This window comes from Anarhichas minor, unplaced genomic scaffold (assembly GCF_050575085.1).
Source record: "Anarhichas minor isolate MPS153535 unplaced genomic scaffold, ASM5057508v1 ptg000025l, whole genome shotgun sequence".
NCBI lineage: Eukaryota > Metazoa > Chordata > Actinopteri > Perciformes > Anarhichadidae > Anarhichas > Anarhichas minor.
In genome coordinates, this window is record NW_027466471.1 from 10,789,921 (window position 1) to 10,816,573 (window position 26,653).

General features: G+C 41.4%; 2 protein-coding genes across 2 annotated transcripts; both read left to right on the forward strand.

The window, feature by feature from the left end:
- The first annotated feature begins 936 nt into the window (after positions 1–936).
- hip1rb (huntingtin interacting protein 1 related b) lies at positions 937–19,761 on the forward strand. Its single transcript, XM_076099184.1, has 32 exons — positions 937–1,133; positions 8,612–8,675; positions 9,296–9,438; positions 9,835–9,891; positions 10,098–10,178; positions 10,291–10,367; positions 10,583–10,644; positions 11,205–11,345; positions 11,514–11,571; positions 11,903–11,978; positions 12,205–12,372; positions 12,470–12,525; positions 12,634–12,706; positions 13,316–13,499; positions 13,590–13,678; positions 13,779–13,895; positions 13,995–14,096; positions 14,294–14,488; positions 14,964–15,111; positions 15,231–15,317; positions 15,428–15,535; positions 15,767–15,903; positions 16,639–16,749; positions 16,868–16,926; positions 17,200–17,230; positions 17,361–17,423; positions 17,573–17,673; positions 17,833–17,938; positions 18,085–18,208; positions 18,296–18,357; positions 18,567–18,797; positions 18,901–19,761. Exons 1-32 carry the CDS (start codon positions 1,053–1,055, stop codon positions 18,907–18,909), a joined length of 3,201 nt encoding a protein of 1,066 aa, XP_075955299.1. The 5' UTR covers positions 937–1,052; the 3' UTR covers positions 18,910–19,761.
- Positions 19,762–20,727: 966 nt separating this feature from the next.
- Positions 20,728–26,297, forward strand: LOC142957706 (RILP-like protein 1). The gene is made up of 8 exons (XM_076099656.1): positions 20,728–21,372; positions 21,990–22,140; positions 23,539–23,657; positions 23,745–24,020; positions 24,151–24,330; positions 24,688–24,845; positions 24,939–25,037; positions 25,382–26,297. Exons 1-8 carry the CDS (start codon positions 21,082–21,084, stop codon positions 25,470–25,472), a joined length of 1,365 nt encoding a protein of 454 aa, XP_075955771.1. The 5' UTR covers positions 20,728–21,081; the 3' UTR covers positions 25,473–26,297.
- Positions 26,298–26,653: the final 356 nt, after the last annotated feature.

Here is a 26,653-nt window from a genome sequence, read left to right on the forward strand (position 1 = left end):
GTCCTTTATTAAAGACAATCAACAGAGGACATTTAAATAACCAGAAGCAGATGAATTAGAGTGTCCGATCTATTGTTGATGTTTTAAAGTTGTGAGCCCAATAAAACAGCTGCACCTCAATGTGAGGTAAACTTCCCTGAATGAATTTATTATAAATGAGTACAGGACATTTGGGTATGTAGTCACTAAAGGGGGGGGGGGGGAAATCATAGATTTATAAGACTCATCCATGTTCAAAATCTACTTCCATCAGCTTTCTTTCTCTTGTTTCTGTCACTGAATTATCCTGAAAGACTAAAGACATTTTGAACAGTGTTCATTTTATTTTAGAGGACTTATCACCATTGTTTGGATTCTTTTCCTATCCATCTTGGGGGCACAAATACCTGCAACCATATGAGCTGCTGTGCTAAATACAGTCCCAAAACATTCATCAAAACTATTATTGACTTTGCTTTAATGCCATAACATTATTTGTAGTAGATATGGTGAATAGTACGATGCTTATGGCCTGGCGCATGTTTCCACGTGTCGCAGCAGTCTAATCTGAGCATCATTTCCTGGTTTATTATTTCACAACTACTTGACTGTTATTGTAAAAGCAGATGCAATCTCGGGATTATAAAAAACAATTATAATCCTCATGTGTTTCGATTTCATTGAGGTGACGTCACTGCATGCAGCTGAGAGAGACGGACAGCTGCGCGTGCCTCGTCAAAAAAAATTATACCGAAATACAAAGCACAATATAACAAGGAAAATGCTGATTCAAAACGCTTATCTGCGATGATGTCGGCGGCAGAAGACATGATGATGATGATGATTTCCTTTACCAAGGGGGAGGATCTATCTACGTAACGCACTCATTGCTCTTCCTCCTTCAGCCGCGATGCAGCACCAGCAATGAAGCCGCAGCCTGGAGATGTCCCACAGAGACTATGGGGTCTAGATAGAAGAACGCACCGCTGATATTTCCGCGAGCCTGGACGTTTTTTTTTGTGTCTTAATTTATTTTGTTTCCTCGCTAAAACCGTCATTGTAAAAACCAGAGGATGAACAGCATTAGGCATGGGAAATCCAGACGAACTGAGACCAATCTCGGAGCGGAGAGGGATCATTTTGACAAGCAGCAGGTATGAAATACAGGCTGAGACAGCGGGACTCGTTAATGCTCACTTGCGCTTTATGAAATCCCGCTGTGGTTTCACTTAGCGACAGTTTGTTTGTGTGTGTGTGTGTGTGTGTGTGTGTGTGTGTGTGTGTGTGTGTGTGTGTGTGTGTGTGTGTGTGTGTGTGTGTGTGTGTGTGTGTGTGTGTGTGTGTGTGTGTGTGTGTGTGTGTGTGTGTGTGTGTGTGTGTGTGTGTGTGTGTGTGTGTGTGTGTGTGTGTGTGTGTGTGTGTGTGTGTGTGTGTGTGGTGCTCACAGTGCTCACAGTGAAGGCTACCGCATAGGCCACATTTCCAATTAACACCTTACTTGAGAATTGAATGTTTGAAATGTGAATTAAAGGGGCAGTTTACCCCAAAAGGCGAAATACTTATTTGTTCCTCTTACCTGTAGTGCCATTTATTAATGTAGATTGTTTTTGAGTGAGTTGCTGAGTGTTGGAGATATCGGCAGTAGAGACGTCTGCCTTTTCTCCAATAATGATGTGGCACTCGGCTCGTGGTGCTTAAAGCGCCAAAAAAATACATTTGAAATGTATGAGTTTGAGAAACTCAACACCAATGTCTCTGTCCAGAAATCCTGACCTGGGTTCTTGAATAATCCACAGACCTTGCTTTGTACAATTTCATGTTTTGTACAATCTAGATTAATAAATAGCACTATATAGGTAAGAGGGAAAATGTGTATTTTGTCATTTGTGGTGAACTTTTCCTTTAAATGTCTTGAAGGCATCCGTCTACTTGACAAAAAGTAAACTTAGGACTGAAAGCCATATAGTGCTCTGTGTTGTCACAGCATTCAGTCCTCCCTGAAGTCTGTAAAGTGGCATCATGCTGATCTGGTCCTTCCTGTTTGACCACCCTTCCTCCCATGCAGACATTTGTTTCTCTGTCTTTAACAGCCTTGTTGTTGGATATAGCACTTAAATAGCACTTTAACTTTGAGTTATATTACCGTTGTGGAGTACTTCAGTACGTCTGATTCCGTTTCCTTTCTGTGTGTGCACTGGCGGAATGAGGTTTGTCACATTTTTCATGCAAGGACAGGTGCTTTGTGGTTTCTGGCAGTTACCTCACTGCAGTCCTCTGCCAAGTAAACTCATTTAAGCTCTTTACCATCGAGATACTTTATAGATAGTATTGTTGACTAAGCACTTTAATCAGCCAAAGTCATGGAGTCCCCCCCCCCCCCCCCCCAGTTTCACATGGAAATGTGAGATTCAGACAAGGTTGAGTAACTACACAAACTGTTAAACAGCTGCCTAGGAGTTCAGACTTCCAGCACGTTCAGTATTATGCTATCTAAAATGGGCTGTGCTTTTCCTCCGCTAGGTTTGTATTCCTCTGTCAGTGTTTTATTTGCTTGTGTAGCGAGGTGGAGCCGAGGTGCTTGGCCCCCTGCTTGTCTTTCATCTGCACACCTTCTTCCTCACAAAATAGCCAGAATAAATCATATGTAACCTTTAAATCATAATCAAATATATATATATATCTATCTATCTATCTATCTATCTTTCTATCTGTGTGTGTGTGTGTTTATATGTATATTTCTTTTACCCAGTCACCGCCCAGCTGCATTTTTGTTGCCCGAGTTCACTTGTTAAATGTTGCAGCATATTTGTTGATCAGAACAGCAAATGGCATCAAGCAGGCCCAAGTTTCATGCTGTGCAAAAAATGTTCAACAAGGTATGTTGTGTAATGAACAAGTGTTTAAAATCCTCAGCTTATTCAGAACTGAGTGGAACTAGTAACATTTAGCTTTGAACTGGTTTGTATGAATGACTGTCGGGTGCCACTGCTCAGCTGAATGAATCCACTGGGCAATATGCTAATTAAGTAGGCAGTATATGAGGCAGAATCTGACCCCTGATTATTGTACGGCTCTTTACCACCTCCCAATTAGCATTTTACTACAGGTAGTTTGGTGGAGGTGGAGACTCAACTGGTGAACTACTTCCAAAATGTACTGACTAAGCAGTTTTGAAATGGCAAGTTGTGAAACCTTGATATGTTCAAAAGGCTGCTGCGTGTAGGTGGGAGCCCCTATAATCCTCTATCATATTTATATTTCCCCTCGTCATAGAGTTTCTCAGTATTGCTGATTCATCAAGTGCTCTTACTGAAACCTCACTGTCACTCCTCTCCTGCGTTCTCTCCTCTTCATGTTGACCTCGGTACCAAGGTGAAATGTCTCACACAGCGTCCTGTGTGTTTGTGTGTAGTGTTTGCTTTCCCTCACTCTTGTTGCCTGAGTGAGCGCCCATGAGAGAGGGAAGGGGGATGGGAGTACCAGAGGGCAAAAACGCAGCTACTGAGTGGGAGTAGAGAGAGAATTAAAAGCATGTTGGTCAGGATTGTTTCACCCTTTTTAATAAAACAAAAGAAAAAGGCTGATGTGTTAAGTGCAGACTTTGCCCAAAATTGTTTTCATTTTGTCTAAAAAAGACTAACATAAAAGTCCTAAACAATGTAATTCTAATACTGTCTCTATGATATAATATATATCGATGTTTTGTGCCCTGGCTCCCATCATGTTATACAGCAAACTCCTGATCATGAACATCATGTGAATCATTATCTAATTAACCAGCCCCGACAACTGGCCAAAAAACTGTCTGGTTGCTAAAGAACCGTTTGTCTTTTGTTGACTATTTTAGTGGATGGAGTGTAAATAATTAACTTATATTAATTAAGACAGAACTTAATAATGGGACACGGCTCTATCTGTGCAGTCATTCCATAGTTATCTTGATTATTGAAACTTTCTTAAGTTCCTCCATCCATGCTGCTTTTGTTAACATATTTCATCAAATGAAAGTGAATTCTCTTTGATGCGGATTTGATCGTATTTGAACAATCTTTTATGACAAAATATGTATCTTATTTTGCATGAGTGTTCGTATTATAGCTGTTGCCATGTTTGTCTGGAGTAGCTATTTGCTAAATCGCCAAGTGTGTCCTTTTAATCCATTGAGTTTAGTAATGGATATGATGTATGAACACAATTTGTTGTTAAATTATAGCAACAAGGGTAGACGGTAAACCTGAGGAATTACAAATTGCAGCACATCAGTTGAACACTACGTGGGGTTTTGGGGCTGGAAGAGTTCCTTTTTATATATCTGTTTAGGGACGGATTAGCAGTTAGAAGGAGAACAAAACTGGATGTCCAGTGTGGGTTTCTTTGTTATGATTACTGCCTGTGTTGATGTGGGAGAGGCTGTGCTAGTTTAATTAGAAAAGGGACAAAGAAGTTGTAGGAGCGGAGCAACACAATAAGACAGGAATGAAATGCGAAAGTAACCTTTTTAAAACCATTTGATCTGAGAAATAATATTAAATTGACAAAGCTGTTTAAAAGCAAACTGACAATTGTGTCAAGGATGTACTTCATTTTGCTTTATTGAGTCTGTGATTCACGGCTTACACTGATTTGATAAACCGGGCAGGTGAATTGTTAGCATTCCTGTTAGTGCTTCATCTCGTTATTAGGTGTGAGCTGTGCTGAAGACTGTTTGTGACCTTGTCCGCCAGAGCCCCAGCAGCAGTCTGTTGAATTAAGCTGATAAGGACCTCCAATAAGTGCTCTCGCTTCGGGGCATTATGTCCAGTGAGAAGTAGCGCTGATGCTTTGACTTCATTAACTTCATACACTCGGCCACACCAGGATGTCCAAGCACATGGACACACTGCTGAAAGGCAAAGATGACAAGGTAAGGCAGAGACTCCTCAAGGTTGGAGGTATTCGTGCAGCGTGGAGACTGTGCAGTGACCGTAGAGGCTACAGTAATGCTAGCTGGCAATAGACCTCATGGCAGGCCTCAGGGATTAGTCCAGGCTTTCCCTCCCTCTCACTTCTCCTCTCTGCTGGTCGGAGGATTTACTGACGCTTGAACCACATGCAGCACTAACTCGTTGGCCAGTCGACAGCATGTCGGGTGCGCTTGGACCAAATTGCTCCGTTCGTAAAAAGTTTGGATTTCATCTGATTTACATTTGACCATGGCATTCAGGAAATGGTGTCTGTGTTTGTGTAAGTGTGTGACCTTGGTGTAGGTTGCCCAAAGGCTTGATAGTGAGACTTGTATCATGTGTAGTTGCAGAGATTTTCTCAGTTATTATAATGATAAAATACAGTAAAATAAGAAGTAGTTGCATTTGTAGGCAATTAAACAAAGGTGACTAGTAATTACATATGGAGTTGATTTATCGATCGGATAAAACATTTGATGAAGTCGCCTTGATCTCCAAGAAATTATGATGTTCCATAGACCAAAGGGTTAATCAAGAAAATAACATGCAGATTTATCGATTATCTGTAATCATTAATTGCAGCCCTTCTAGTAATTGAAGGGGTGCTACTGTAGTTTGTAGTTTTGAACCAGTGCCTATTACTTCCCCAGTAGCCTTGAGCAAGGGAAGGTGAGGGAATGTACACTGCAGTGCTCCAACGAGTGACACTGAATTCTGTATATTTTTTTTCCCCCAATACAGCCCACTACCTGGTGGTCTTGTGCTTATTATGACAGTTAACTGTATGTAGTATTTGGTCCCCCTCCATGAATTATCAGAAAACATGCTATATGGTGATATGTATCTTAGTCGAGATATGAAATGACCTATATCGGGGTAGAAGATTTTGGCCCCGTCGCCCAGCCCTACCGTCCCTTCCCTCGCTCTCTCGCTGCTCTCTGATTGACAGCAATTCTGAATGTACTATCGGAGTCTCCCTGCAGCCTCCCTGCTCGGCGGCCATCTGTTGAGACCTCAGTGCCAGGCCCTGTGTGCCAGAGCGCGGCCCCCATCCAACCCAATCTTCTGCCCCAGCTGTCGGCCTTCCTCCCCCAACAAACCCCTCATTGTCACACGGGCCTCCATGCTAGCCCACTGCACTTGCCCTGTGTAAACGACGAGGCGGCAGTTCATTTGCGTCAGAAGCAGTCCACCCCTCTCTCACTCTGAACCTCACAGTAGCCCCTCTGTGCTTTGTTATGTGACCATGTATGTTTTGGTGGTTCTGTGTTTGTGTGTATTGGGGGGGTCGTCGACTCCCATGGTTTTGTAATGTTTTAAAGAGGCTTTTATAGGGTTGGTGGGATTAGGGGCGTTGCCACCGATATGTTACTGTGTTTCAAACAAAGATGTGACATGGATTTCTAAGCCTGTGTTTGAGGGTAAGAGCAAAGAACCAGTCGTATGCTGTCATGCACTGGTATGTGCAACTTCTACTACATGCTCTGGTTACACACTCATGTTTCAGTAGTGGTTTTATGCGGGAAGAGAGGCCGAGATTGAAGATGCTTCTGCTTTAATGCTTGAACTGTATTTTGGATTAGTCTCTTATGTAATACTGTGATGGTGAAGCTGGCTTGCCAGCGTCATGGAGATTATATGCGTTTCAATGGATGTGTTAAAAGGACACAGTGCACATATATGTAGATGTGAATTTGTATTACATTTCTGACTTTGTTTTTCCTATTTTGGTGCAAATTGTTTTGGTCCATAAATACTAAAATGATCATAGCTAAGCGGGTTGGGGAGTTATTTAAAAGATAATGTGTATTTTCCCAGTTGTTTTCCTGCAGGTTTTAATAAAGACTAGCAGTTCTGGTTGATTGCAACACCTCAGTGTAGATGTTCTCTTTAAACAAAACACAGCAATGAATTGTGACTTAAGGCGGGGACCGCCACACAGTTTTTAAGCCTGATTTAGCTTTGGGTGTTGTCACTGTAGACCAGGGCAGTTGTTGATGGCGTTTAGCAGCACAGATAATTATGTAATTGTTATGTGTAAGTATGTCAATGTTTCAAATCTCTCTTGTTGGATCCCAAAAGGCAGCATCATAGTCAGGAGTGTTTGATTTTATAAGAGATAGTGGTTCTACATGTTCTACATCTGCTGTGCAGTTGGGATCAAATTGAAATAAATTTGACTAGATAATCCACATTTAATTTAAAAGCCAGGAAGGAAGGCGAGAGATGAATATTAACATCCCTCAGTGATACATTTCCCCTAACCATAAAATAACTATTTTAAAAATACTTTTCAAAGGTCTTCATGGAAATGCAGTTCTAACTCTGAATCTCGCTGCACATCGTACAGCCCACTGTGTGGGACTTTCTCCATCTTTTGACTACATCTTGTTCATGCTTTCTCTTTGCAAATCACAGCCCGAAGCACAGCTGCTGTAAGCCATTATCGGTTTCACGGTTATTTCAGCATCAAGATACTGTGAAGAAATGCATTCTTCGGCTCTGAGCAGGACAGCCTTTGTTTTCATACTTGTGCAGCAAAGCAAGAAATGAGTGTGTATCAAGGAAGAAAGACGATACAGAAACTGTGCAAATGTATTTTTTTTTCAGTTTTTTCTTGGTGTCCTATAATTGAAAAACCTTATAAATCATTTGACATTGAAAGTAGTCCATGAAAGAATAACATGTACACTTTCGCTCAAGAGGAATTTATGGCTATCAAATTAATTTGCAGATTAGATTGTTTCTAAAACGATGTGCAAATTAAACAAAGATCGTTAAAAACAAAGTTACTCTCTAAGATATAATTCCATTGGCACAAAAGGGGGATGACCATGAAGAGCACCCTGGCATAACCTGACCACACCAGGAAGTTATCATATTTCTTTTGTATCTGAGGTTCATTGAAATAAGTAAATGTCTATGGGGACACATATCCAACAGTGCGGAGATCCAGACTCTCTGCGTGTGTGTGTGTGTGTGTGTGTGTGTGTGTGTGTGTGTTGTTTTTTTTTTGTCTCTCCCTTCCTGCTCCTTTTCTGCGGTACTTGTTTTACCTGCTGGACAGGTTGCAGAGCAGCTTTTGTGCTCAGTGGTTCTAGTGACACTCAGGCGCTCATTATCAGGTGGATATAATGTGATATCTTTTAGATGCATGGTTTGTTTTCTCTGACCTGACCTCCCATAGATGCATAAAGTGTAACATCACACACACTCATTTTGTTGACATTACAGGTAGGTTAGCTGCACTAGATATGGAAAAACAAGGTTTGATTCATATCTTAATCAAGATGTTCGTGACATAGCACCAGTAATGAAGCAAAAGGAATCTGCATGACTTCTTTTCTGTGGCCATCTTTTTACTTTAAGTAAGTCTAAGCTTACCATCAATCTAGCTGCTAGTTCATCCTGAATTACTAGCTGAGTTTTTGGTCAGTTAAAATCAGGCTAACCATAAAGTGAGAGTCAAAAGTCCTTCTGTGTGTACACAGTGCAGAGTCATTGTTTCTCTGATTCATTCCTGTCACTGCAGCGCAGCTTGTTATCGTTTGTTTGCCTCCAAGTCTTTATTTAACTTCTCATGACGTATGTATTTGTCGTTACGTCTATTGTAAGCCCTACATTTGATGGTTGTGTGGGTGGAGAAGCAAGTCGTACAAGATCCAAGATTAACTCCTCTCTCCTTTCAGCTGAGCAGCATCGGCAAGGCCATCAACTCCTCTGAGATGCCTGTGAAGGAGAAACATGCACGACGTATCCTTAAAAAGAAAAATGAAATCTCATTTCAAATTAACATCAAGAGAGTTTTACTGTTCTGTTCATATCAGTAGTGTGTGGCACTGCCTTCACATCACAACTTGTCAGGTCATTTATTTGTATGACAGTCATATCCGATTAGCGTCTCTTTTTGGACAGAGTTGTCATTATTAACCTTCATTGAGGGAAATGTGTCGGCACAGTTAACATGTATTATTTAGTCATCATGAAACAGCATTTTGGGAGAATGTTTATTCAGTAATTTGATGTATTTCCTGTTTGAACGGAATATTACGATGTGATCTAACAGAAGGCACAATTCAGATGTGTAAACCAATAAGACACTACAGGCAGAAAAAAGCTATTGTATGTGTTGGTCAGCGGGATGGGGCTGCTCAAATCTGTGATGGCACACAAAGGGGTTACCATGAAGAATATGTATGTATCCAAGGAGGATAAAGTAATGGGACATAGCTAGAGAAACACAAATGGTCACCTAAGATTTTTCCTAAAAAGGTGTATGTCATGGAAACCTAGCTATCAGGAATATTTTCTTTTCGTTGTGAGATTATGTGGGAATGGCACATGTTGTACGTGCTTCCTTAACATGACAACAGGAATCATCCTGGGGACTCACAGGGAGAAGGGAGCCTACACCTTCTGGTCCTACGCTCTGGGCTTCCCTCTGGCCAGCAGCTCCATCCTCAGCTGGAAGTTCTGCCATGTACTGCACAAAGTCCTGCGGGATGGACACCGCAATGTACGGCAACAAGTTACCCCTCTCCTACTGCCTCTTACTATCTGGGACACCAGGGAGATGTTGAATGAAAGAGCAGAATTGTTGAATGATCAAAGACTGTTGCAGCATCATGAGTTCAACATAAAGCCTGGAAAAATAATTAAACATAAAGCATTTGTTAGTGTAATGTGAAATGTAGAAAAAAACAACTACATAATTTACTTAATGTTATCTTTAACTTGTATATATATATTTTTTAAAATATTGACTTTCTTCCTTATTCTATTATGTCTGGTAATAACATCTGAAATGGTTCACTTTTAAAGTGTACATTAAGGCTTTGTCCTAAAGGCAAACGCCTAACATTAAATTTAACGTAATGATAAGAGCTGTTCATTCAAGCTTTCGCCTTCACAGGTTTTACAAGACTGCATGAGGCATCACAGCTCTCTGGTTGAAATTGGGAGACTATGGGTGAGTCCTTGCATCTTCTTTATTACATATTTTCCTTAAATTATTTCAAAAGAATGCGAGAAATATACATTTGTGGTTAACTGGATTTCCTGTAAAGCCTGAAATAATCTCCCTCCAGGTAGACAAAAGGCTTCAACTCAACAAGATGGATAGAATATATTCATGAATATTATTTGTGCTTTATTCTTGCACGCCTGTGTTTCCAGAGCAACCTCCATGACAAATATGGACAGCTGGTGGTTCTGTATACCAAGCTGCTCTGCACAAAAATGGAGTTTCATGTGAAGGTAAGAGCATCCTCCGTCGTATGATACACCTAATGGATGACTCGGCAAAATGATATGAATTCACACAGTGAATGGGAATAGACACTAAACCTCCAACAATGCACCTCTGCAGCATTCAGAAATCCCAGCGAACCTGGAAGCCACCGATGAAGTCCTGGAGCGCACTGCAGGAACAGACGTTAATAATGTGTGAGTTTCCAAATACTGCAGGAAGTGACTTTATTTAATTATCTGATTGGCCTTAAACCTGCAGTTATAATCGGCAGTCATAAGCACAGCTGCTGCCAGCCAAACTAGCAAAAAAGGACAAGCCCTGCTGCTCGTTTACTTCCACAGGGTCACATCATTGTTTCTCAGTGGGGCCTCTTTTCTGTCTAACGGAGGTATCAACTTCTCTCCTGCAGGTTCCAGCTCACAGTGGAGGTATTTGATTACTTGGATGCAGAGCTGAGGCTGGCCGAGACAGGTGAAAAAAAACAACCTCTCACCTTTCCCCCATCCTATTCTTCCAAGGAAGAGAAACTTGAGCTACAGTAGAGGGCTGCAGCCTGCTGACATTATCTATTTATGTTCAAGGGCCCTTTGAAGAGTAGCTTATTGTGAGCAACTCTTGTCCTGCCTGTTTTCACATAGACTGTAGTCCATTTTTTTTTTTAGGAAGTGATTTCAATCACTTGGTCCAGTTTTAACTGATGTTCAAGGAAATGCCTTCAATTAGAGAACATTAAGTTGATTTCCTTCAGTGCAACTGCAATGGTATGCTCCTCCCATGCCTGCAGGGTGGGGGCCCAGGATCATGTCTTGAACACCATAAACACATTTTGCAGCTGTACAGTGAGAGAAGTGTACTTGTACAGTGAAAGAAGTGTACTTGTACTCTGAAGGACAGCAAGACACTAAAATTAACAAGAGAATACAATTTTTAAAACTAACTCTGCAACAGTAGCTGATTCAATGGAAGAGTCTGCACTTTATTTTAATCAGAATGGGTAAAAGTACAGTACTTGTCTGTTATCTCTTTCCTAGTGATCCGACAGCTCAACACATCCATCGCCATCTCCACTCTCACATCAGGCCAGTGTCGGCTTTCTCCACTCATTCAAGTTATCCAGGACTGTAGTCACCTCTACCACTTCACCGTCAAGCTGCTATTCAAGCTGCACGCCTGTAAGAACGATTATTACTCCCTCTTAGCCTATAAATCCATGGAAAAATGTGTTAAATGTTCTCTATCAACAAAATAAAGCAAGTCAATTATGGCTGTGATTCGAGCTATTGCCTTGAAACCATGTACGTGTTTTAAAGCATAAGAACGTTGTACGATGTGGATTTCAGGTCTCCCCGCTGACACCTTACAAGGACACCGTGATCGTTTCCATGACCAGTTCCACAGGTAGGACATCCACGGCATCAGGCTACGAGTGAATGAGTGTCTGCAGTCATTCTTTTACCAAGGGAAGTGTGCAACATAATCCTGCCTCACCCAGCAGTGCCTATGCAAATGTGCACGTGCACATGCACTGCTTCCCATCTCCCGCCCTTTGTGGTGTGTCAGATGGTGTCACGTTCACAGACGCATATATATATTGTTGCTGCTGAGTTCAGAGAGGATGGCACAGTTTGCCATACCCGCAAACTGTTTATAACCCTTTGTACAACACATGAAAGCCATCTAATAAGTCAAAAAAATGTATTCTCTTAACTTGTTGTCCTTTGTTCCACAGCCTTAAGACCTTCTTCAATAAAACCAGAGACATGATGTACTTCAAGAGGCTGATCCAGATCCCCAAGCTGCCTGATGTAAGAGTTCAGAGGGATAGGGAGAGATGGGACGACTTCAGTGCTGAGTCACAGCCTCCATCTTGGATGTCAATGACCTCACTACTGCTACTGCTAGCTACAAACTCGGGAAATTTGCTTATTATTTACGTAGACGGCTGTGATCTGTTGAAGCTTGCCATGAAGGTTTTCTCATAGACGACCATAAATACAACGGTAACATACCTTTTGTCTGTCTCCTTGTCAGTCCCCACCTAACTTCCTGCACGCAGCCTCACTGGCTAAGCACGTAAAGCCAGTGGTGGTCATCCCTGATGAATACGAACCAGAGCAACAAGACGACGACGACGATGATCCCGAGCCGCTCATCGAGGTCAGCGACGTCTCAACATCCAGCCTGCAGGCACAGCCACAGGTATGGCACATACGTCACTTGCACTCATACAATAGTAAGATGACGCTGTGTTTGTTTTTTTTCACTTCTTATTTGTCACTATTTCACTTTTTCTCAGCAATTGGATATATTTGATCAGACGTTTGGACCTCCAAATGGAGGCTTCGATGACCGGTGAGACAGGGTGTTTTTAACTGTAGCCTCTGATCGTCAATCGGACTATTTGGGTTTAGTATGCAGTCTGTGCCGGCACATTATGATTGTGTGTTTTCTGTCTGGCAGGGATCTCCAGATTGAGAGACAGAAGCAGGACATTGAGTTGTTGAGAGCAGAGCTGGAGAAAGTCAAGGCAGAGGTAAGGACTGTTTGTATTGAATCACCTGTTTCAGGCTTCCTTTATGTGCATAGAAGAGGTGTGGTTGTAGAAGGCATTATTATCTACGTGCAAAGGAATCTGGGTCATGTGTTGGGTGGATGCAAATGCTGCTCCTGACATGTGGAATGTGGCAAGTAGCCTCTGAACGAGACAGGGGTGTCCAGTTGAGATGTCTGATGTCACGGATTCCAGCTTGCAAGCTGTTTTGCCTTTTTTTTGGCATGTCATCCCTTTTCTCTCCACTGTGTATCACGTTTTTTTCTATACCCATTTTACAGCAGCCATTTTCACATGTCATTGCAGGGTAAACATTGGTGTGATCGAGAACATTAATTATGGCCCTATTCCTTTTAGGTGAGCCAGGGCCGTGGTTTTGTGCAAGCTGGCTCACTGGACTGGCTGTGACACACTAAATAGAATGGGACCATGATATATTTGATCGATTACACCTGTGCAGACGAGCTGGTGGTGTTATAAATGCATCTTGTGAGATGAAAATGTCATGTTGAATATTGAACAAGATTTGAGATTGTGCTGATACCAGTAGTTTTTTCCTAAAATGCAGATCTCTCTTTTCCCCTCCTGAAGGCTCAGCGTTACATCACACAGCTGAAATCCCAAATCAACAGTTTGGAGGCAGAACTGGAAGAACAGCGTGCACAGAAGCAACATGCTCTTGTGGAAAATGAACAACTGCGCATGGAGCTGGAGGCTACGCGTCGCCGAAACGCAGAACATGAGAGCACACAGGCCGTCTTCATTGAAGCAGAAAGTAAAACAGAGTGAATACTATCTCTCATATACACGGGCAAAATGTGGTCAAGTGCATGTGATAATGCTGTCATCTGTCTTTGCTGTGCAGACAGAGCGCAGTCCACTGAGCAGCGGTACAATAAGCTGAGGGAGAAGCACACAGAGCTGGTGTCCAGCCATGCCGAACTACTTCGGAAGGTACAGGAAGACTGCAGACCAGGCCGCGGATGTTTGTTTTTAATTAGATGTCTGCACCTGGCTGTGTGGTGTAACACTAAATGTGTTAATGTGCTGACAGAGTGCAGACACTGTGAAGATGCTATCAGCAACCCAGCAGACTCAGGAAGAGGTGGAGAGGACTAAACAGCAGCTGTCGTTTGAGGTTGATCGAATTAAACATGAAGCTGACATGAAGGTTGGTGTTTTTTCTTTACAAGAACATGGAAGTTTTCAAGGTAGCAGTGCAGTGCTAATGTCGATGGGTTTAAATAATGCTGTTTCATTGTCACTGCAGCTGGAAGAGCAGAAGTTTGAAATGGAGAAGCTGAAGAGAGAGCTGGAGGAGAAGATGGCAGAAGTGATGCGCGTCAAGGGGACACTGCAGAGCAGCGAGATGGTGAGTGTTCACCTGTAACGTTAAAAAACAGCCACCACCTCGATGATGTTTGGCTAATTCACCACCATTTAGTATTTAGAGTTGTTCTGTGTTTAGAGCCTTGAGGCATGTCACACAGTTTTCGGATGGGCTTTCCTTCCGACACTCAAGGCCATCTGCCTCTTCTGGCTTCCCTCATCGCTCTCTCCCTTTGCCAGACATCGGAGCAAATGAACAGCTCACTGACGGCTGTGCAGGCGGAGAAGGAGCGTCTGATGCGATCTGTGAGTGAGAAGGAGGCGGAGCTGTCGTCTCTGCGGCAGACTGCGCAGGTGCAGCAGTCGTCACTTCAGACGGAGCGAGAGAGGAGCAGCAGGGAGCTGGGAGAGCTGCAGGGCAAACTGCAGGAAAAGGTCAGTCAGGACGGTCGTGCCGTCAATGTAAATGTATTCAACAGAAAGCAAGGGCTTTTAAGATATATTCTAAGAAATACAACAAATGAACAACAAATTTGGAAGAATACATTTTTTTGAATGATTAGAATTTCAAAACATAAAGCAGAATGTGGGTGTACTTGGATGCATTTACAGGGGGAAATGTGCAAATGCTCTATCTGGACTCCCTGCACTCTACTTTAGCCTACTCACTGCACCTAAATAAGGGCAATAAGGACACCGGCTTCATTTGGTCATTTTAGTACACTACAGTAACGGTGAATCTTGTTGTTGATGAAACTGTAATACAGATATCAAGATTGGCTGTCATGAGATGTTCTGATACAACAATCTAGTTTATGTATGTCAGTATATTTCTCTTCTCAACAACATGTATTAAACATACACGTATGCATGATCTTTTGATTGTGTAATTGTGTGTGTGTACATGTAGACGAGTCTGGAGGAGCAGCTTAACCAGAAGCTTCTGGACGAGCAGTTTTCTCTGCTGCAGGGTACCATCACAGAGGCTGAGAACATCATCCAAGATGCTGTTGCAAAACTGGATGATCCCCTTCATATACGCTGCACCAGCTCTCCAGGTCAGACCCCTGTTCTATTATTTCAACAGACATAAACTGAAAAGATTAACAGCAAAGTGACTTTAACAAATCTTATGTATTTTTTTTTTTTCAATTCTCTGTTTGTCCTTCAAACACAGATTACCTTGTAAGTCGGGCGGAGGCCGCGCTGGGCTCCGTTGACAAAGTGAAAAAGGGCCATGCAGATTATCTGAGCAACATGGGGGGTGAGTTTTCTCTGCTTCTGATTCAACGTGATCCTGCTGACCTCATGACAGTTTGTGGCTGGTTTGCTGATGTGGCATACTGCTCTCTTACTGTTTGCTCTTGTAACCAGATGCTGGAGGGCTGCTGAGGGCCCTGACCCAGTTCTCCCACTTGGCTGGGGATACGATCATTAATGGCAGCGCCACTGCACACACGGCACCCCCAGACCATGCAGACCGTAAGGAATATCTGAATTACATCATTGGCATTACAGTAGTTGTATTAGTATTTTTACCCACACCATTCATTCCAATGTAAAGCTAAATCTCCGTCATAAATATTGATATTTTAATTTCAATCCTCAGCTTTAGTGCTTTAAGCTTAATTTGAAGAGTGAGTTTAAGTGTCGGTGTAAAAAGAACACATCATTATGTCAGATAGCTGATCACTGCCCTTTTACACCTAACAGGACTGACGGAGAACTGCAGAGGCTGTGCCACTCAGAGTCTGCTGTTCTTCAAGGACCTGAAGTCCAAGACCACCCTCCAAAGGGCAGACCCGGCCTCCATTCGAGTGATTGTTCAAAAGATCCTTCACTTGGGTCAGGTGAGAGACGCTAACACAGAATATCTGTATTCATATTTTATTAAATATTACTACCAGTAATTGCCTTTGCTGTCGTTACGATAAGGAGACCCAGGTTCACAATATGAGATATGAATAACAGTTCTGTAATGAATTATGTTCTATAAATGAGTACACTTCTCTGACACAGTTTGCCGCTTGCAGATGATTAATGTCCCTGCAAACAAAGAGACATCATGTTGCTTATTTAGCATTTATTAAGCATTCCTACCACCACTCGTTTCTGGGACAGTGAGGTCCTGCAGCTGAAAAGTTGGTCTCACATTGATTTAAAGTGGAGATGCACTCTCAATTTAACCACTTTATTCTTTGCTTTCATGGAGGCCAAAATAAAACACTGGATTCTGGCTTTGACTCGATGTCAGCGGGTGTTTGGATTACTGATACATTAACTATTTTATATTCTCTCTACAAAAATACGAAATTCATAGGAAGCATCTCCAACTACTTCCTGCATTATGAACACTGTAAATGCATCAGTGTGTTCTAATGCAGTGTTTGGATGTGGATGTACAATATGTTGTCTTTTTTACATTTGTTAAATTACATACACATATTTTATGATTTGTTTGGATGTCAAATCTTATTTCTGCATCAAGACTTGTGAACATTTTCCCCAGTTTTAAGTCCTTTCTAATAGTGCTCGCTTGTATTTTTCTTTATCATTACCAATCATTTTTCTCTTGTTATATCTAGGAGCTGCGACCAAAAGGCATGGACGTTCGTCAGGATGAGCTAGGAGATATGGTCGATAAGGAAATGGCTGCAACATCGGCAGCTATTGAGGAGGCTGTCCGCAGGATTGATGTAAGTAATATAAAACTTACTTTAAGATGTGCTAATATTATCTGTAAGGAATTGACCTGTTATATTGTGCAGTGTATCTATTGTAACTAATAAATGTCATGAATGGTTTTGTATTTAGGAAATGATGGATCAGGCACGAAAGGACACATCGGGAGTAAAACTGGAAGTCAATGAAAGGTTTGTTTATTTTTGGGACTTCAAACAGCAACTTGTAACAAGATTGATCGTCTGTTTAAGTTGAATTAATATCAAACTGGTGGGTACAGTTATAGTCTTTTACAGATTTTAAAATCTCTCATCAGGCTAATAATAGTTTGCTGAGCACAATACCCAAATGCATCCTTTGTTTGTTGCCCTTGTTACCCTTTTGTCATTCTTCAATGAATGTTGTTAACTGAAGAAAAGACTATGAATCACTATGTACACTCACTATTTCACTCTGTATTACAGAATCCTCAACAGCTGCACAGACCTGATGAAGGTACTGTAGTTTGATGTATTTCAACTAATATACCGTATGTTCTGTACTGCCATATTCTACCCTGCATATATCCTGTTTTTAATTATCCTCCTAATTTCTTGGTTCTCTTGTTATCGTCCCCTCTTCGTAGGCCATCCGCTTGCTGATCATATCATCTACAGACTTGCAGAAGGAGATTGTCGAGAGTGGGAGGGTGAGTCACACTGTTCTCATTTTGAATCCATAACTTGCAGCTCGGTTTTGTTTGAAATCAACAGCTTTTGTTTCAAACCGGGAGCTGCTCTGTTCCATTCAGAAAAACAACAAACGGGGACTAACAGTATTATTGTTTGGCTTGTTCAGGGTGCAGCAAGTATTAAGGAGTTCTACGCCAGAAACTCTCGCTGGACTGAGGGGCTAATCTCTGCTGCCAAGGCTGTGGGATGGGGAGCCACAGAGATGGTGTAAGTCTTACAGGACATTGCGTCTTCGTTTGCAAAGTGCATGTGCCATCATAAGAAAAAGATTATTGCAGCTGCCAGAGCTAGTTTTTCAAGGCACATTGCTAGAAATGTTGCGTTGCACCTCAGACACAGTAAACTTATTTACCTGATCCCTCACAGGGAGTCTGCTGATAAGGTGGTGCTGCACACAGGCAAATACGAAGAGTTGATTGTCTGCTCCCACGAAATTGCTGCCAGCACAGCACAGCTGGTTGCTGCCTCAAAGGTAATAGTCTGATGATTTATAAGAGAAATACAACAATACTGTATTATTGTAGAAATAAACTACATTGTATTATGCGAATAAGTTTGTTGGATTAGTGTCTAAATTGTGTCATCTGGTCTCACTCAAGCGCTCTCCTCTGCACTCAGGTTAAGGCAGAACGCAACAGTAAGAGGCTTACAGTTCTCCAGCAGGCTTCTCGCCATGTGAATGAAATGGCAGCTAATGTGGTGGCCTCAACGAGGACGGGAAAGGAGCACCTGGAGGAGAAAGGTGAAGTACAATTTGATCTGTGCACTAGATCATTGTGGACTCTGATGAGCATCTGTCTAATAATTCTTAAACACTTTTCACATGCAGAAACCATGGACTTCTCTGGGATGTCCGTCATCAAGTTGAGAAAAGAAGAAATGGAGTCACAGGTAAGACATGGTCACGGAACTACGAGGGGTTAAATGTAAGCACAGGATATAATACTATAATGACCTGGGTTATTTTCCCATTTCACATAAATGAGCTTGACATGCAACTGATTTTACATGGAAGTCATTAAATGAACCTAATTTGAACTAAATATAGCAGAAACTTTTTTTAAACATGGATAACTCCCTGGTTATTTCCCGCCCCTCAGGTGAAGGTGCTGGAATTAGAAAGTCAGTTGGAGAATGAGCGTCTGCGTTTGGGCGAGCTGAGGAAGAAGCATTATGAGGTGGTCGGAGTTCCTTCAGAGCAAGTTTCTGAGGGGAACGGTGAAACCACCTTGCTGGACCATCCTGTCACCATGTCACCAAAACTCAGCAAGCCTGCTCTCTTCAAGAAACCCGCTTTGGCCCAGAAACCCAACGCACCACCCAAAACCACGGTAAGGGATGTGAAGAAAAGGCAGCGTGTTGCATGTGATAACATATGATGGACTTGTTGATAAATCCAATATTTCTTTGCCTCTTTTCTTCTGTATGTTACAGTTTAAGTAATGCTGGAGAAGATGAGGAAAACTCTCCACTAATGGATGGTTGGATTGACCAGATTCACCATGTTGTGAACATATGGTTCCTTTAAGTTGCATGCTGACAATCCTCTGCCTCATTCTGCATTTCACCGTTTTCCCTTTTTTTTCTAACTTTCTTTTTTTGTTTTTTGTTTTTTGCCAAAATGGACCAGAAGCCTGATTTTTTACCCTTGATGCCTGTTACCTTTACCCCCTTTTTAAAAAGGGCGGATGTTGTCCAGGCAGAACCCTTTTTAATTTAGTATTTGGCATCAAGAATAAAAAGGTTAATATTTTAATTTCAGACTGTGTAAAAGTATTTTTGTTTTTGCATCACAACCGTTTTAGATGATTAAGTACTACTGCTGCTTTTAGAATAGAAACCTTGATAATAACTACAAATCAACAGCATATCTTGTAGTTTGTATGTTAGTTTTCATCATGCTTTGGACAACCTTTTTGCACACTATTTTGAATGTTCCTCACAGAGCACATCACATTTTTCTTTATGTACACTCTATGCTATTTATGTTGTGGTGGGAGGTAATGGAAACCTGCAAATCACATCATGTGTGACCATGTTGCTGCAAAAGTTTGACATACCTCTGGCTTTGCCTTCATGATAGACAGTTTTCCTTTTATGTGCAAAACAGCTTTCTTTCTCAAAGGTACAAGATTGTCTCAGAGGCCTTGGAATGTACTATATTAATGCATTGAATCATACCTGTAAAGACATACAGTCTGTATAGGACTGTGCCACTTGCACTAAGTATAATTTATATCTACACTCATCTCTTGAATGTCCCTTTTATTATAGGAGAACCTGGATATCATGCTGAAGCGCATATATATATATATATATATATATATATATATATATATCTCTCGCTCTCCTTGCACACAAATATCGGATGTAGGTGTCTTTAAATGTTAAATTCTTCTTTTCGGCTGAATGAAGATTTAGGGTTAGTTATTGTACAATATGAAGGTTCACGGTCAAGCTCTCTTGGCCTCTTGTAGCCGTTCATACAGGGTCTTAAAAATGCATTTATTTTCTTTCCTTTCCTCTGTACGAAATGTCTTTATACACTCAGATCTATTAATATATTTTAGTAAAGATAATAGTGGTTTCACCTTGTAAGAAGTGTAAATGTCAAACAAATGAACAATAAATGTTTAATTTAGTGTCCCATTGTGTTACTTTGTCTCTTAAGCTTTTTTGTAGGTCTTACTTGTTCAACAACGATATCACAAAAAGCACATTCAAGAAGAAGCAAAGACTCTTCAAATACTAGGTATTGGCACGGTTGGTTGCTAAAAATGAATTAAGTGAACATTCCATACAAACTTTCTTCTCATATTCCTAACAAGAAACTCACTTTTTTATATTAATACAAAATGGAAAAATTACACACGCATACAATACAAATATTTAATATTTTTTGTCTAAAATGTAATGGTTTTTTTAATTGCTTATTACTGGCTTCCTGTACCTGTGCTCAGCAGTGGTGGGATATTTTAAAAGCTGACTGATGTGCATAGAAGGTCAAAGCGTGTGCATAGAAGGTCAAAGCATGCGCACAAGGACTTTGAGTCAACGTGGAGGTACGGCTGCTGCCTTCAGGAGCGGTTGTAAATATGAGATTTCCTCAAGCACGACGGTGAAATTATGCGGATAACATGCTAACAGGGATATACAATGATAGTCAAAAGAATATTACAAATAATGTATATTATTATTGGTCAGTATACGGCAATATTAAGCACTGGTGTTTCAACTAGCAGCTTCTAGCTCTATCGCTTGTGCCAGTTTTGCGTATTGTCTTGCACTATATTGTTAATTGTAGCACAGGTTAAAAAAAAAACAACACTAGGCACCAGCGACCCAGATGGAGCTTCATTACTTGAATATACGCTAAGTAGTGACATGTACGAGTTTTCGCGGGGACATGGAAGGCAGCATCACAAGTAACGCTCCGACGCTGGAAAAGTGTTTAACTGTCAACAAAGTGAAACAAGTCCTCTCCATGTTCACACACGCTTCGGCTAGCTTGTGTAAATCAGTTTATTTTTTAAGGCAAATGTGAGTCTCCTCAGAGTGTCGGAGGACAGACGGATATGTTGAATGTCGGAGGTGTAGATAAAGCAGAGGGCAGACATGGAAACCTGCGTTATGTCCGCGCTGGACAGACCCGCTGCGGAGCTGACGGTCATGGATGTGTACGACATCGCGGCGGTGCTCGGACGGGAGTTTGAGCGGATCATCGACAGGTTTGGGTGCGAGTCTCTGGTCGAGGTGGTGCCCAAAGTGGTGCGGGTCCTGGAGCTGCTGGAGGCCCTGGTGAGCAGCGGAGCCGCCGAAAAGGAGGCCGAAGAGCTGCGGAGGGAGCTGGAGAGGCTGCGGCAGGAGCGGAGCGACAGATCCGGGCAGGAGAAGAAGCACCAGAAGGTAGGTGTGTGTGTGTGTGTGTGTGTCCCTGTCTGTCTACCATTCTGTGTGCTTTGTGTTGGTATTTGTATTTTGACCTTTCAAGGTAGCATAAGTCACAGAGTCACATCTAGAAAAGCTGCAAATCCCCCAAAAAGTTTGGATTTGTAATCTTTAAATCGCTGAACAATTAACTGTTATAGATCTTTTTTTTCCGGCAATCAAAACTGATAAATCTGTTAATAAATGTAGCAGTGTTTGTGATAGTCACAGATAAGGTAGATATTATATTACTATGTGATTATATTATTGCATCAGATTAGTGTAGTTGTAATACCAATGTAGCGAACGTTCCTACACAATACTACTTAATTACTATGCTATCATAATGATTAGGGAGCAATTAATTCATTTGTGGTACACTTCACGTTACTACATTTTCACTATAACAGCCCACTTTCAATAAACTCAAATAATGTGTGATTACAACAAAATTAAGCGATTTCGAGGGCAGCTAAATCTGAAGTAAAGTGTTACCGTTATATCGACAACTTTCAAACAAATACCACTTCGTGCAGACACTTGACTGTGTTGGAGTTTGGCCTCATTTCTATTTTTTCTTCATCCCTTCTGCTCAGGAGTTGGAGCTGGTGGAGGATGCGTGGCGAGGAGAAGTCCAGGACCTGCTCTCTCAGATCACCCAGCTTCACGCTGAGAACAAGAGGCTGGTGGTGAGCCTCTCGCTCAAAGAGTTCCCCGTCACACAGGAGGACCTGCAGAAACAGGAGGGTGGGTTGTCTGCGCCGTCGACTCCCCACCAGGGTTTCACTGATGGGTTTTGGGAAGTTTCAACTAAGATCAGATATGGGATAAGAAAAAACTGGGTTTTTAAAAAAAAAAAGACTTATTATCATGCCATTTTTTTTCTAAGGTTTCTTCATCTTTCCAGGTGTAAATGCAATATTTAATTTACTAATTATCTGGTGACCGATCGGGTACCAGCCATGACTTGACCAATCCATGGGTTTTTTTCCAATGTAATTTTAAGAATTAAGTGTTCCCAATATCAGTTACATTCTTTCAGTGACAGGAGGCTGCCAACTCACCCCAATGAGTTATATGCATGAGTTAAAGTTCAGCTTTCAGAATCAGCATCAGGAGAGAAATAGCTTGATCAGCTCATCTCTATATGGTGATTATAGAAGAGAGTGATGAGTGAATTGTGAGTTGATCTTTATCAATTACTTAATTATTGTCCCAAAGGGCATTGGTTCATAGCAATTCACTAATGCCTATAAACAAATCTATTGTGAAAAATAGTATGGCTATGTAAAATATACAAATGTTAAGAATATGAAAATGTAATAAGCATCTAGTACAATAACTACTAATAATCACAACACAGACCTCTGCTGCTGTTTGAAGTCTTGCCGTGCATGTCATGTGGTACAGTATCTTGGACTCTGGATACTAAATTAGTTCGGTCTTGGCTGAGACTTCCAGCACAGATCTGATTTATGTTCCAGATGTGTGCTCACTGCAGATTTGTGTTGCGCTGATTAACCGCCTGCTGTACGTCACACATACTCGCCCTGATGTTGTCACATGTGATTCCACAGTTTATGCTGCGTGCTTTCACGTTGACATGAAAAAGGGGGGGGTTGTGAAGAGAGTCAGGAGCTTATAAAGGAGACTATTTTTAAAGCAGACCAGAATATAATGCTCCTGTGTGAGACTTTCATGGTGGCTGCGGCTATACTTACTGTCAGGGCCACAGTGCACAAAGTGCTTATAAACATGGTCATCCAAATTAATGGGTACTGCGTCATGTGATCACTTTGCTTGCTGACACATTTGTCTAGAAATACATTAAAGGGGTAGTATATGCTTTAATATATTGATTTGCTAACTTTCTACTCAACCAATAGTTTCACTTTGTTTTGGTTCAGTGTGACAATCAACAGATGCCTGCGTTTGAGATGAAGCAATCCATCCCGGTGAGGTTTTGCCTTGAAAAATTACATTAAATTAGATTTCCATTGTCATTGGGGTAATACAATTGCAAAAAGTGTCTATTCTGAAACTCTTTTTAATGTTATGTTTATATTTAGATTTCAGAGTCGCCTGCCAAACGCGTTGAGGTTTGAATCTTTCTCGTCAAATGCATTTTGTTTATGATATCCACAGGAATGTCGGAGAAGGAAAGGCAGGTGGTGAAGAAGCTGACAGACTTGGTGGATAAGCAGAGGGATGAGATCCGGGCTAAAGACCACGAGCTGACACTAAAAAACGAGGATGTTGAGGCGGTGAGGATTTAGACCATATACAGCACATATACTGGCACCTGACAAACCTTTCACATTAGTTTACAATTTACCTCCTTGGAACTATAGCTCCAGATGCAGCAGCACCGGCTGATTAGAATCAACCAGGATCTCCGTCACAGGATAGGAGTGATGGAGGCTCAGGGCAAGGCACTGATCCAGCAGAAGGCCGGGCTGGAAGCTGCAGCACAGGCACGGCAGCAGGAGCTGGTCGCTCTGCAGCTCCAGGTCACAAGGCTGAGAAAGGAGCTCCTGGGGTGGGAACTGGAGAAAGAGGTCACTGATATAGAAGAAACCTCTTTTACCAGATCTGGGATGTCACCGCCTACATCCCCACAGATGACGGTAAGAAGAAGAGAAAGGGCTTATCTTCAGCAGGCTGGAAACCATGCGCAAAATGTATTTGAAATTAGGTTTGGCCATAGGTCATTAAGTCTCTCAGGTTTTAAGTGGATCTTTTTTGTTACCAATCCAGTCCTCGCCATCTAACTCCATCAAACCAAATTCAGTGTGGGTGGAGTGTGGAGGGGACCCTGGCTTCCTGGCAAACTGCTTTGAGCATGACAAGAGTCCTTCACTTCTCCCAAGCTCATCAAAAAGAGAAAATAATGAGGAAGAGGGTGACAGAGACGAGGACACGACAACATCATTACTGGTAAAACCTGTTTAGCCCCCCCTGTACACAGTCTGACTGAGGTTATAGTAGATGCCCACACTATTTACATAAAACATGAAGCATGATCATACTGTCATGCTGGTGTGTCCTTAAGGCCTTACAAGCATGTAAGGTCTTAAGGACACATTAGAAAAATCTTTTTCTAATGTTTTTAAATCTGCTTTGTGTACATCAACTTAAGTGTTCTTCTTATCTGATTTTATTTGTCGCATTGCTTAATTCTTTCATAGCCAACTGTTGATATGAATTACCACCACCACTCTGCAATTGGCAGAAATATATATCAGTTTAACCCTCCTGCTCTAGAGAAATGCTGAATGCATGTTTTGACTGCAGAAGGTGTCGGATGATACAGAGACAGAGACAGACAGCCTGGAGCAGGACTCAGACAAACCTCGCTTCACCCTGCAGGAGCTGCGGGACGTCCTGCAGGAGAAGAATGAACTCAAGGCCCAAGTGTTCTTGCTACAGGAAGAGCTAGTACATTACAAAAGGTCTGTTTTGTTTCCAAAATTAAGATGGTACTAATCTCAACTACACGCAACACTGATGCAAAAGTTTACAATGACCTGTTACGTGTATCTCAGTGAGGAGTTTGAGGATGACATCAGCTTCATGGTTTGTCCGCCATCTCCTCCACCATGCTCCAGTTCCACTGATCAGGCCGAATCAGGAATTAGACGCTTGTAAGTAATGAGTTGACTTTTCTTCATCCACCAACTATTTGTCAAGAGGGCCAGCATCTCTCCGCCCTGTTCTAATTTCTTCCTGTGGCACTCCATTGGTGTAATGTATCATCATAATGTGTCTCACAAATGCCATCAGAGAAACATCCTTAACTGATTGTACAGGAATCTGTAAAAAAACAAATAGCGCTTGTTTTTGTATCATGTCAGGTGTCAATAGCGAGTGTCACTGTGGTTCACTGTGGTTCACATATAACAGTGATTAGAGATCACAACAACGCTTCTAATACTTTTCTCTCTCGCCATCTCGTTGTGTCACTGTTTCCATTGTCACCTCTGGACAGGATCTTCACTGCCATAATGCCGATGGTGGCAGCCGGTTTGATTGCAGACGACCCTACATTGCTGCCAATCAGAAGACTTTTCTTTGTATGACGTGCGTTTGAATTATACGATTGGTCTTATTTTTTTCCACTCTGTTGTCTACACCAGTTTGTTTCTCTCAACAAAGGTTGTCAATAGACATATTTACAATAATTGATTAAGTTGCTGCGTTACTTAACTTAACTAAATCTGTATGGTGTTTACACAGTGTCAACTTTTATAAAACATTTTGGCCATATCTGGACACTTTAATGTGTGTTTATGACCTCGAAGAGGCGTCATCAAAAATCATAACGTGAAATGATGCACATGCTGCTGTAATGTCAAATATTTTAGCACCCAAGTTTCCCACTACATTGCTTGATCAAAATACAGAAATTCTGTCACTGCGTTTCTCAGAAGATGGATTGAATTTCAAGTTTCTTAGCAGTCTCTGAATAATGACATCAAATATCAGTGGTTGGTCTAGCTGCTATAAGACCGATAAATTAAACACCTTGTGTCATTTATGATGTATCTGATTATATAACAAATTATTGTCAAGTGTGTCAGTCATTTTTCAAGGTGCAGCAAATGAGCTGGAGGATCATGTGCCTCTATTTTCCATCAAAAGACTGTTTGGGATAATGTGCTTAGTCCCCTGAATTGATGAAAAGAGGATGTTACTGTATACCTGCAGCACTACATTGTGGCACCACCTTCTATGGTTTACACCAGTACAATCATACTGGTAAAACACCAGTAGGACCAGTAAACCTATTCCAACAATAGCTCAATAATGAGTACTGTAAAAACATGCCCTAACAGCCAACAGCGTTGTATCTGTAAAATAATGCTTCTCCAGAATAAAGTAATAAAGTTTTATTTTTCATCTTTTTCATGTTGTTATTGTGTTACAATCAAATAGGAATATGGCTAAAACAAATGTGCTAGATGTAGGTTTGTATGGCCTTTTGTGTAGGCAAGAACCTTTCCCTTGGTCATTTAATTTTAATAAATAAATAAAAATAGAAGATAGCTAAAATAATCCTGTATTGACTCCTGGAGGATAAATTCAGGTGTTGCAGCAGCACAAAAACAGAAATAAGTATGGATTAATTGAGAAACAATTATTCGAGGAATATGAAATTAAATAAAAATGGAAACTACAATAGAACTCAAAGTTCCAACATAATGGTGTGATACGTAGCAGCAACACTAGCAATGTAAACAGTGTACACCAGATTAATACT